Below are 13,641 nucleotides of genomic sequence, written 5' to 3' on the forward strand. Positions count from 1 at the left end.
AAACTCAGTGTTCCTCCAAACCACAGCAGTTTACTTTGTCTCATGAACTCAGGAAAGTAATCACTTTATTATATATTTATAAACACTTTATAATGTCTATGTTGTCAAAACGGACCACAAAACAGTTAACTAACACATTTTTTACGGCATATACTTCTCATTAGTCCCCCAATGTAGCCTATCATCCAAGCCAATGTGACATTATGATGTTATATGTTACAAGTAGCCTAGGCTATATAAAATTCAACCTTGCGTCTATAACTATTTTACTGGTTAATCATTTTATCCTCTAGCTATTTAATGGCACACACTAACAAATGTTTGAAAATATCAATTTTGCTTGTAATGATGTCTAGTCTACACTCACTTTTTTTTTTTTTTTTCCAGAAAATGTACCGAATCTATATAGGCCTATCAGCTGTCACTTTTTAGTGACAGCTTTTCAGTGACAGCTGATACATTAACAGGGTCCTGCCTCAGCTGCACCTTTTATAAGACTGTCTCTCATGCCAGACAGCCTGGCAGGCTCTCCCATCACCTCAGACCTGATCAGACCTCGCTCTGTCTCCCTCAGCCTCCCAGGCATAACCAGCATAACGGAAAAGAAATGCATAGAAAGGCTGTGCTACTTTCGTCTCTCCCGACTGTTTGAGCTAGGGAAAAGCTAAGCCAACATGGTACATGAAACAACCGCTGATGTTCTGATAGGTCTAACAGATGACAAAAGTTTGCAGCATTGAATAAATATACTATATGACAAAAACACTTCCAGTTTCAATGTTTTATTTACCGCTATGACATTCACGTTTTCGAGTTGGTGTGAAAGCCCGGTGACTCTGCAAAGCCCACAGTGTTGATTTTCTGCAACGAATTTCTTGACAGCTAACATCTGCTCACCAAGTTAACTTCTTAGCTCTTGTGTAACACTAATAAGGGTCCGTGCTACAACCGTACCGCTGCTACAATCGCCCCGCGGTTCTCCCCTACATCTAAAATCCATCCAAAATGCCATTAAATGCAATAATAACACCCTGGATATCAAGATACTTACAGAGTCTGACCGTTAGGAAGAAGAGACTTATTGTGCAGTGCTTCCTGCTTTTGTTTTTCTACAAGTTGAATGTCTATTTTATGAAATAAGGCACAGAAGGAATGGAAAGGAAAATTTAGACTAAAATATTAAAATATTGTGAAGTCGAAAGGGCACTCTAAGGTGATAATGGTCATTATCTTTAATGGAAGGTACAAACAAGCTAAGTATTATACCTTAAAAGCATTAGCGAATGTACCATAGCACACCAACTACTAGACAAACTGATCCACCTGATCAAAGAGCTTGTTTGCCAAAAAGTTGGTATATTCTTATGTATTGCAATTTCATACAGTGAGCTCAAAAAATATCCAGTCGGTAATAATTTTATTGAATGTTCTGCCTGTAATGTCATTACTTTGAATGTAAAGTAATGCAATAAGCAAATTCTGGCAAGACAAACTCTGACTAATGTGGATTTCATAATGGGCAAGGAAATAGGGAACACTTTGATATTTCCTTTGCGTATAGCCTTTTAGCCTGTGATTGGAATATCTATACCCCTTCACATAACCTATCATGGGAAAATGTGAAAGGGTAAAATGCAATTAAACCTTCATAGCAGGGTATAATCTAAAGTTTAGGCCAACCTTACAGCACGAGCAGCGTGGTGTGCCCATACATCTGCAGATATTGTACAAAAAAACATGGTATTCTTAAAATATATAGAGAATAAAGAGAAACAAACAGTTACTACAGTTGTCACCTTTCATGGGGCACCAATGGTGACACTCATTTCCTTATTTGTGTAGTTAAAGCAACAGTGATGGTATTATCATAAGGTGGTATCACCAGAATGATAGAGACATGGGAACCAAACAGTTCTCTTGCACCACCTATTGGCACATTGTCAATAACACATTTATTCTTCTCTGAAAGGAATAACTCTGTGCTGTAGTGCCTATTAGTACATTCAGAAGCTACATTGTTGTATGTGATTCAGTAAATGCAATTATGCAAATACCAGCCCAACAACTGATAACCTGTATCATTTTCTGCTACCGCTGAGGTCTCTTCTGCCCTTTTCTGAAGTGGAGAAAATGTCTTTTTATGTCATTAACTGTTGTAACTGCTTTTTGTCATCATCAGAAGGCAGTACCTAGGCTTTTAACTAGAGATAAGAGGAGAGATCGTGTAGCTCCTATTTTAACATGGCCTCCGGTTGATATTAGAATCAATTTTAAAGTTTTGATTGATCACCGCAACAAATGACTTAGGAAGCTTTTAACTTCTCATCTTGAATAAGCATAGTCTTAGAGACAAAGCTTTTATTTAAAGTCTAGATTAAAGCCAAATGTGATCGAACATTTGTAATCAGGGTCATTTTTTTTAACAACATGCCTGAGGGAATGTGAGTAGCAAACTGTGTCTTCTATTACTCCTCTTGAAGATTTCTAAACTAAATTCTGTAGATGAATTCACTACTTGATATATTTATATTTATATTTGAGTATATTCCAGAGGCAATCTTACTCCACCCTATATCAATTGTTATTTTGGCTTAGATACTACTACTACTACTACTACTACTACTACTAATAGCTCTAGGACTTGAAAACCAAATTAATTTCTCAGCAGTCTGTATCTGTCTTTCGAAATTCATCAGTTATTCATAGTATTCCCATAATGTCACATGCATTTCCTACCCATATGGTGCTTTACAATACAATCTTTACAAAATCACCTGTTCATTTATTACAATCACCTGTTATTTTCCTACCAAGATGGGCGTGTGGTGATGTAACAGAATACTATGAATAGAGCTGCAGTAGTCACACAATAGAAATGGATACATTGCCATTCTCACACGTCAATTACCTTCCTCACACTTAATATGTTTCATTGAGACGTGAAAGACAAGAGGTTCAACCACTGTGCTACCTTGAAACAATAGTAAATATTCACAGCTGCTACAGGACATTCAGTTTTCATATTTGACATGAGAAATGAAATGTAAACAATAACACCTAATCCTTTCAAGGTTTCAGCATACAGCAGCATACAGTACCTGCTCTTGAAAGAGTTCAACATAAATCAGCCATGGGGTCTTTTTTTTGGTAAAATTTATTTGCCAAGGGTTTATGTGACACATCTTGCCAGGGATTGTCTTAACAATGATGTCTTCCATCCTCCCCAACAAGCAGGAGAGAAAATGAAAAGCATTCTAGTTTTTAATGATCTGGGACTTTCCACACAAACTGTATAATATATGAATATACTGTAGCACAAGTGATACAAATGTTCAACTTGAGTACCCTGGAGTAGACCCAAACTATCAGAAAGGACAGACAAAAGGCTTTCTATCAGGACTAGTATTCGTCAAGTAGCCTATCTCTGACTTATCAAGACTTCCAAATGATTTTTATTAAAGAACTGCGATCTTTAAAAACACATTCGGAGATTTAAAACAAACTTACAGTGTTCATTATTCTGGTATTCTTTGAAAAGACCTTCCCCCTGTGCTTCAATGCTCCAGCCCTGAACACATAAACATTGTCATCAGCAGGTGCTGCTCTGTGAGAGCCAGCTTCAGGAGAGAGAAATCATGCTCCAACACATATGAAGGCATTTCATACAATCAAAGATATTGATTAAAAACAGTCAGTGAAACAGGTTTGGACATAATATCTACTGAAGCAATCACAGGGACTAAGGCAGGTAAATTGGAAACAATAGATACTGTAAAAGACCAACTCAAAAGAAAAAAAAAAAAAAAAAACAGCACAGTGTGCAGCAAGAGACATGAGAGCTTGCATGAGTGGCATGAGTCCTCTAAAAGAAAGCATTGTTCCATAAGTACCTCTCTTTGAATAGTAAAACCTTTCTTATGCCTAGAAAACGAATAAACCGCTAATGAAAAGGGATGTGGCAAAGAACAGATATGAAGAAGTATACGAAAAAAACGAAGGGCCTTCCAGTTCAACCTTCATCTTTTGTAGTGTTATCCTCTAGATCCTCATCACTGTCTAAATCACTGTGGAGCCTCTTGACCATGGCATTTCTGCTTCTGCCGTCCTTATTCCCTTGCTTCAGCCGTATCGCTGACGGTTTCACTGGGCAAAAAAAAAGAGATCATTGGATGAATTTCATATAAAACATGATTGAAATGTGATTTTTAAATGCTGATTCTGCAATTCGGAAGTAAAAAGTCAGGTTTATTATTGCGTAAGGGAGAACCAGCAAATAAATACCATGATTTTTTGTTCCTATGTTCTTTTTGCCTCCATTTGACCACTTGTAAAAACACAGACCTCCTTATGCTGAAGCTCTCACCTGCTGATGGAACAAACTGGTCTTCAGCTCTGCCACCGTTATCGCTGTGACTGGCAGCAACTGGATCTTTCTGTTCTTCATCTGTGACAATTCTCTGTCTTGCGCTCTCAAAAACAGACTTAATGACAATTGAATCCTCATAGATCTGCAGTGATAAACACACATGTGCATACACACAAATACACAGACACAGACACACACAGACACACAAAAAAATCAGAGGGTTGCTTGTTATTTACCTTATAAGATTCAAACCCTTTTACACTATGAACTATAATAACAGCTCATGTCTAAATCAGGTGTATGCAGAAAAAATATGCCATTGTTTTCGAATGGAAGAATTTCTTGGGGTTCACCTGAGATCCCTCCAGGTTAAAAGTCTGAGCATTGTGACACAGGAGGATAATATCCTTTTCCAGATCCCCCACACTCCTGTACTTGTGATTGCGCACACGTTCCTGTGAATCAAAGGTGGTCAGTACCATCAGTGTTGTAAATGTCCTCATTAATAAATTATTTCTGAAAAAACAGTATTCTGAATACACTGACTCAGTGAATCACAGCTTCATGCAAAGAGGGGAAATCCCATTTTACCAGTGAGCTCCAAAATCAATATACACAATACAGAAAACACATATTTAAAAAAAAAAGAAGAAAACAAAACAGATAAACAACCAAAATCAGACAGTCACAAATATTATAAAACAGAAAAAAAGCACTCCTTGGGCCACCTTTCTGACCTAAGTGTAACAACAATACAATGAGTGAATCTACAATTTCTTCTTCTTAGTTCACTCCATTTGTTAGGCAGATAAAAGTTAAATTAACACATGTGGCTTTGTATGGGTCTAAACACACCCGAAAGACAAGAAATCAAGGCAAGACAGGATATCACCATGTGCCACTAGAAGAGCTGCGATTTTGCTGCCAGTCATTCTTACCGAATGTTAGGTTTTGTGATGACACACCTTCAATTAGCCGAGAGTAATACATAGCATTTATTCTCCATGCTGGGTAGGCCATTCATTTTTGATAGAATTAATGCACTTGTAAGAGCCTCAGCCACCATAAGCTGCTCCTTTGCTACTTCTTATGCATACTGAAATGTTGAGAAATATAGTGTATATAAGTAACAAATGACCTTCAGAGTAACAGCAGTGAAGATGCTGAAGATTATAGAGTGACAGGGAACTTGTGATGAATAATTATAGTATTTCAGTAAGATTGGCTACAGCAGGAGAGGAGATGGCACATGATGGCCTTCTTGGATTTAAGAGGCAACGTGTACAAAAGTAAACTGGCGGTATGTAATATTCTCTTGCTGATTTCACGTTTGGCAAAGTCAGTAAGTATAAGCAAAACTGTATGAATTTTAACAGGTTAATTCGTGTGTGGGTTTTGCCCACACGACAATGTGGCCTCATATAAATGGCAAATAGCCCTATAGGCCTAGAACTGAACCGTGGCATTTCCACTATACATATTTTGTAAAAGCAATACCAACAAAGGCTTTTGACAGATCAACAGACCGTATAACATGGCACCATCCTGTTTGACAGGTTTATGTGTGTGAATATTATTCCTAATATCTCTTTTCATTAACAGTGCAATGGTGATGTCACTGTTCCCAAGCCTTAGGCAAGACTGATAAACATTTGGGAGACAGTTTTATCGAAAGTGCTTTTCAGTATGGGAAGTACGTTCTTTTTGAGTATGGGTGACCTCGGTGGGAATCGAACCCTGGCAGTGTTAGAGCCATGCTCTACTCATTGGGCTACAGAATACCATTTAAAATAGAAAATCTGCTGTTTCTCACAACATCATCTCTGAATTATTCAGAATTATGACGGCAATTTTTACAGCTATGCTGACGATACTCAAATCTACATACAGTGTTAGGCCTAACACTAACACAAATTGTGAGAGGCCTAAAGACCACTCACAATTTGCAAAACTAGAAGTACAGCCACAAAATGGATGTCATTAAATTTCCTACTTCTAACGCTAGCAAAAAAAGAGATGTTATTTTTTTGGCCGAAAAACACAAAGGTGAACTCTAACATTGATTCAATCCTTCTGTCAGCCCTCATAATATGTAATTTAATACTTATGTCACTTTTTATGGTGCTACGTGTAGCATTTTTAAACATCAACATCGTCAAATTAATTGTGATACCTTGGTATAACTATCATCACCAAATGAGACCACGGTCAAGACGTTTGGTAGCCTTTATCTCACGCCAGCAGTACTATTAGTCCTAGTGTTTCTCAAAATGAAGACATTTCCCATAAACCCTATTGCTTCCTGTTGCAAAAATGATGTTGCCACTTGCCCCCCCTCCTCCCTGATGTCACTCTGGATGCGTCCCAAAGCTCCAAATATAAATCATCTTCTTCCATTATCCCTTCATTTCCTCTGTGACCCATCGTGCCATGATGCTTGCTGTCCCAAGAGTGGAGGAGACAAGAGATCTTTCCAATTTTGGGGGGTCACCTCACTGTGATCACGCCCAGAATATATAACATCATTGACAAAATTTTGAAAAACATGGGAGGGGAATTATCAGCTCGTAAATGTGAGTATAACAGTTAACATAACTTAGAATTAACATTACAGTCAGTTCTATTTTGTAACTTGTAACATTACTAGTTAATGTCAGTAGCTTCAGGTTACTGTGTGTATATTTTACGCTGGACCTGCATAAACACTTTGAGTGGCTATGAGGCATATTGTGGACTTGTGCTATGTCAGTTATGAGAGGCCTGCTTCATCAATAGCAGATGTCCATTGATGAATGAGTAGCAAATAAACTGTTCCAAATGGCCTCTATTTTTCCTTGCTCCCTCCTCTCCTCCTCGTTTTCCTCCAAGTTACTTCCTGGTAGTAGAGGAGTGGTAGTGAGGGAGAGCAGGAAAGGAGGAATAGTGAAAAAGCTTTGGGATGCATCCTCTGTGTGCATTAGTTTCCTCTTTTGCTTCACTGAAGAGGATAAACATGTTGGAAGTGATTTTTCCATAGGCCTTTCATTCTTTCCACAACCTGTCATTGTGAGAAACTCTGAAAGCTTTAGCTCCATTTGAGCTGGAAGAACAGCGCCCTCTTCCTGTTTTGTGTTAGTGTAAAGCAATCCAGCAGGTTTCCAGCAAAATCTGACCTGGTGGCACACAATGTAAAATGAAGTGCAGAAGCCAGTAGAGGCTGCCAATTGTCTCTGTAATTATACTGGTGTATAATTAATGTGTAAAGTCTAGAGAAGAATATATTAAGCTCAAAGAAACAGCAGTATATGTCTGAAAAATAGCCTCAAAACACCAAGTTTCAGGGCTAACCAGAAGGTATGTTTTTCAGTTAAAATTGCAATTGTCAGAAATTATTTGAAATTTATTTTGAGTACATTGACATTGATGCTCTTGGCACTGCTGTCAAAATTTGCCTAACTATGATCAGAACATCTTATGAACTCTAACACAAGATTTCAATCAGTATTCATGAATGTGCCATGTAACTGTTATGAAATGCTTTTTCAGATATTAGGAAACTAAAAAACAAGTGATAAACATCACTGTTTTAGCCAATTTTAGCTGTTGACTTTTGGTGAAATCATATGGTGGTTATTGTGCAAATTAAATGCACCACATTGTGCCTAAGTAACACTGTACAAGACTAATTCCTTTGCTCATTTGTTATGTATCTGCTGTACTTCTATCTAACATTATTTGATTTTCTTACTGCAAATATGATATATCTGTACATGGGTTCTGGGACTGTTTAATGACACATAGCTGAAAATCCATTCCAAGTGCACACGTACCCTGATCCTCCTGAAGTCCACGGGCTTCCGGATCAGCTCATAGTACTCAGGCACCTCCTTCTTGGATGGAAGCTGCACGAAGCCTTTGCTGATCTGTCGACCCAACCTGGAAGCATGAGGTATAGGTTAATTTTATCTAATTTTATACAGAAGCTAGTGAAAGTTTTCTCCTTGCCCGTACAAATGCCTCCTCAACAATGCCCTATCAGTGCCAAGATGGCAAAGGCAACAGTGTAAAATGTAAGGGAGGTATACAATATTGATTCAAGTATTTCTGTGTTGAAGGTTTTTATGAAAACACAACAGATTTTTCTTCAATTAGCTCATATATGTGTAGTCTATATAGTTGCATGATAGTGTCATGTGTAACACAGTCCACATCCACTTTATGCTCAGCCCCCTCACCCGTCCTTATAGTTGATGACCATGTCCACCAATGTGTTCAGCTGTCTGGTAAGTTCAGGGGGATTGGGAGGTAGTTTCTCAGCCGGCGGACGTCCTCGCTTCCTCTTGACCTTCTCCCCGGCTTCCTGGCCAGTCTGGAGCTCTTTCTCTCCATGGTGATCCCCTTTACGTTTCTTCAGACTGATGTCCTCTTCCATGTCCTCCAAGGAGCCGTTCTCTCCCGCCTTCCTTCCTGCAGGCTGCAGGAAGAGGGAGCGGTGGGTGGGGACATCTAACAAACTCAAACAAACTTATAGGGGTAGAGTAAGGAGGATGAAACATTATAGTATAAAAATGCGTACTGTGCATATTGGACAAGCAAACACTGTCACGCTCTTTCTCTATTCTTATCATCATATCAGCATCACAAGAACAGAGGGAATTGGGCGATGACTAGGGAGGAAATAAGATTATGAAGATATATGAGAAATTTACATTCAAGACAGTACTTTGAAGTCTTTCTCTGACTTTCACCTGGCAGTCGGGATGCTCTGAAACTGCTTCACAACTCATTATCTGATGTCTATCTAAAGTATCATATGCCGCAAAGACAAAAACCTGAAGGACTGCAGCAAGCAAGAGTCTAACAGTAAAAAACCTCAACTAAAACACTCAAAAACTCCAACTAATTAGTAATGATGGCCTGAGTTTAAAGATTCATAATTATGGAGGATAGTTTTAGATTTAACCCATAGAGAGTTGATTTATTCATTACAATAGCATCTTCATTTGCATGCACTGGAATGAGCTAACTGTTTTGCCATCCCTGCAAATTTAGGACAGATTATTTTATCTGGAGGCTTTGATGTCAAAGATGACTGTAAAAGAGGCAGATAAAATAAAAAAAAAAAAAACAGATTTTAAACATAAAATGAATGTGAATAAATGTGAAAAAACATTAAATAGTAAAAATGTCATGTCATAAATCACATCAATCTAAAAACAAGATAAAAATAAAAAAAATCACTTTCCATTATCTACACATATTAGATGTGAATTTGTTGGTAGGTATGTGGCAGTTGTGTGCATATAGGTGTTTGAGGGGGCTGTTTGCAGCGTCACTGAGTTATTTTCATCCCTTTCATAGCTCCCTTTCAAATATCTGCTGCAACCACTGTCTTTTCCACAAAGGCAATTAGAGGCCAGAAACATAAGTATGCATGCAGCAGGAGCGGCGATGGCAGTAGTAGCAGCAGCAGCACCCGGGCTGGAGAGAAGAGGGAGGAAATAGGGAAGGCATGCTGGCCAATCTGAACGGAATATTGATGCAAGAATCAAACGGGCGCACACGCCAGCGCACACGCGCATCACATCATACACCACAACATGCACTTGTGAAAATCTGTGAAGTGTCAAGGACAGAGACAGAAGCTTGCTTACTTGCTTGCCTGTTACATTTTCCACATATCAGTTCTCTAACACATATAGATGCACAGACACTCCAAGAGACCAGTTGAACAGGATCATATAGAATCATTATTAATGCTAAAAAAAAAAAAAAAAAAAAAAAAAAATCCTCATTAAATGCACGATTCTCAAGCGGCTGTTAGGACTGATAGACACACAGAAAGAAGAAAAATGCTCTTACTGATACAATAAATGGACACATACACTAACACATGCCTGCACTATAAAAGCAAAAGACATGGTAGAGAATTGAGTTAGAGGAGACAACACTACAGAGGTAACAAAAGAAATCCTGCTGATGATCGGTCAGCTCAAAGGAAGGCTTTGAAAGCCCCGCTACTCTCACTAAAGGGACTGCAATCGTTCCACTGGAATACTGAGGGATATAGAGTAATCCTCAAAGACGTATAAAACAGCTGAAAGCCGCCTGATTGAGTGTGTGTGTGTGTGTGTGTGTGTAAGAGCGCGAGTGTGCGCGCGTGTGTGTGCATGTGATGCTCCATGCCTGTGCTATCTCCTAACAAGCCTGCCTCTTCCCTGACTCATCTGGCAAAGATTCCCTCTCATCTGTTACAGCACACACCTACACACTCCCTCTCCCCTGCTCTCCCTCACACACAAACACAGACAGACACGAATAAACTTACAGAGACACTCGCTCTCTTTCCCTCGCATGCACACGCACACACACACACATTTTATCCATCTCTTCCTCTCTTCCCATGCGATGTAGCCTGGCTGAATCCTGTGCTGGAGGAGAAAGACACGGAGGAGGATATTTACCTGACTGCAATCTGCAGGCTGGCTATCAGGATCGGCTGCAGCTGGGGGGGAGAGAATTAGCAAGCCAGCATAGCGGCGAGCTGCTAGTCTCTTCATCAGCTGATCACTCAAAAGCAGAGCCCAGAAGGGGGGAGAATAAAAGCGCTATGTTTTCATATACAAATCAATGGGCTGGGGGAAAATACAAATGTCATACTCATCTCCTGACTGCAGCTCTCCGAAGTCTTTTTCCTGACTGTGGAAGGCCCCAAGCTTGTCTCCCTCTGCATGTTTTTAATATCGACTGTCGCCAGACGTTTTTTCTACCCTGCTGTTAAAGTTATCGGGTCCATTTTTTCTGAGAATGATTTTTGCATTGCATTTTAAGAGGGAGCGTGCCAGTTTGTGTCAGCTAACGCTGTGCAGGGATCTTAAGTACATGAGACACGGCTCAGCCTGCAGGGATACGGATATTCATGGCTCATACAATGCAAGCGGGAGCATGTTTGTGTGTAATGTGTGTGCGTGTGTTTATAATTACCCCTGGATTCCATCAGGGAGAGAAACACAGCTGAAATATTGCCTCACTCAATCTCACTAAACTGTAAATCCTGTGCAAAGACGACAAGGAAAATATCTGCAATAATGGAGTGACCTGGAACATTTTCAATGAAAAATTGGGGGCTTTCTACATGCATCATGGTTTTGTATTCAAACACATCTGGTTTCTGTGAATCAATTTGAGGATTTTTCACATGTGCAAAATGCTGCTGGAAACCAACACATAAATCCCATAATGTTAGAAATCACACTACAGAAAAGGAGACACAGTACCAGAAAACAGAATGGAGGTAAAAGATTGTTGGGTTTTTTTGTGTGTGTGTGTTCTTGCATCAGCAGCATGACATCGTACGGTTTTCATCTTCACTGCAACTGGTGATTATGTATTCTGTAGCATGTTCAGAGGGAAAGACTGGGGCTTGTTGCAAAGTTTATTCTTGGAATAAGGTCAAGATCCTAATGACACAACACTGTCCTTGTCAATAATGCAGAAACTTGGCAACTGTAGGACCTGTGCTGGGATTGGAATTCTTTTTACCGCGACTAGAGAGAAAGCATGATGCCATGATCTGGAGCACTGATTTCATGCCACGCCACTCAGTTAAGTCAACCTTCTAGCCGCCGGCCAAGGCTATTTGTCACACTTTTTTTTTTTACTTTGCAGGGTGTATTTCTTTCTGTATTTCTTTATTTACCAACCAACATTTTATTGTAACTAGACTAAAATCTTTCCCAAAATTATTATTATTATTAACACCTATCCCCATGTGTTTAGTGAATAGTTACAAAATAATTATACTGGCAACGATGAACCTTTTACACTACTTGCTCTAAATATTGGCATTTATTGGCACGTGCTCCAGAATTGTAGCCCACGTGACAATCTGTGTGGCAACTTGCCTTGTTCTTCCATAGCCTTACTAGAGTTGAATGAATTATTCTTAAGCCTCCTGCACACCAAGCTCACACTCACACTTCATACACCAGTTAAGAACACAGTGGAAAAACATCCAACAAACACTCAACTGTGGCATATAATCTACTCAACATTTCAGTTTTCTTGAATAGATGTATACAGTAATAAATACAGTAATTGCATTAATATCAACTTGTTGTGTAGTTTTTAAGACCAGGACTAAACTGGAATCTGGAAACTAGATGGATGGCTAAATAGAATGGGACCTTTAATTGTTTAAACTTTATGAGGTGGCAAGTTCAAAACCAAACAATAGAAAAAACACTAGACTTCTTTCAAATTGTGTTCTCTCCACTCTACTATAATAGCATTTCTATTGGTAGCCTTTGCTTTCTTTTATTGTGTAAAACATGATTTAATATGAGCTATATGCCTCAGGATTGAGCATATTTAAAGGTTAAGATGCTAATGTTTCATTTCATTATTGTCAATGGAGCACAGTAAGTTATTTTTTTTTTTATTATTTAAAAACATAAGACAAACGACTAAAACTGGAACAGATTAATCCAACAACACACAAATACAGGCATCGCCACTTGCAGGTTTGAAATAATCATTAGCCAATAATCATTAGCCAAGAAACAGCAACAGACACCAACATGCTGTGCATAATGAATCAACACCATTTATTGATGGTATTGGTTGGCATTTCTTAGCTCAGAGGACAAGGGCATTAATTTGCATAAGATTAGAATTTGCCACCCAAATCCCCTACATGCCAGCCTCATGTCATGACAATTAGGCTACTGCTGGTTAAAAATAGGAGGGAGCCATCCTTTTGTTATGCTTTTGAAGATGGCATATGTCAATATCTAATCAAAGTTATGACGAGTTTTTATTCAAATACTAGGCCAATGTGGATTGACTGGATTGGCTATCCCCGGTGACATAGAGATATCACTTCATTATTATCTTCCCAAGATCCACTTGCTGAAAACAACACTTTCAACTACTGACTGTTACCATAGCAACAGCAAATTTTGATGGTGGACCTCGTATGGCATTGTACTTTATTGCTACTGCTGGGGAATGACTCACAGTGCACTCAGTCGCACATGCACAAGCTCTCACCAAGGCACACCGGGGGGTGGGGGTGGGGGTGGGGGGTTAGGGGGTGCACGCCACCATGTGGACTGACAACATCAAAACATCTTCCCCTATTGTGTTGTAGAGTAAGTTTTCTATCTTCTATTTCCAGTTACCACTTTTAAAAGCTTTACCATGCAAAAACATAACCATGTGGTTAGCTAGTCACAGGAAACCAAAGCACAGGAATGAGATGTTTTTAGCTGACATTTCACTGTAGGCCTGTGTCA

General features: G+C 39.1%; 1 protein-coding gene across 1 annotated transcript; it reads right to left on the minus strand.

Annotated features, from left to right (window-relative positions):
- Window positions 1–4,009: 4,009 nt before the first annotated feature.
- LOC139921716 (SWI/SNF-related matrix-associated actin-dependent regulator of chromatin subfamily A member 2) lies at window positions 4,010–10,905 on the minus strand. The gene is made up of 6 exons (XM_071912026.1): window positions 10,810–10,905; window positions 8,581–8,804; window positions 8,176–8,281; window positions 4,720–4,821; window positions 4,364–4,508; window positions 4,010–4,143 (listed from the first exon to the last, which is right to left on the minus strand). The coding sequence occupies exons 1-6, from the start codon at window positions 10,903–10,905 to the stop codon at window positions 4,010–4,012; spliced, it is 807 nt and encodes a 268-aa protein (XP_071768127.1).
- Between the last annotated feature and the right edge of the window lie 2,736 nt (window positions 10,906–13,641).

The sequence above is a fragment of the Centroberyx gerrardi genome, chromosome 2 (genome assembly GCF_048128805.1).
Source record: "Centroberyx gerrardi isolate f3 chromosome 2, fCenGer3.hap1.cur.20231027, whole genome shotgun sequence".
Lineage (NCBI taxonomy): Eukaryota > Metazoa > Chordata > Actinopteri > Beryciformes > Berycidae > Centroberyx > Centroberyx gerrardi.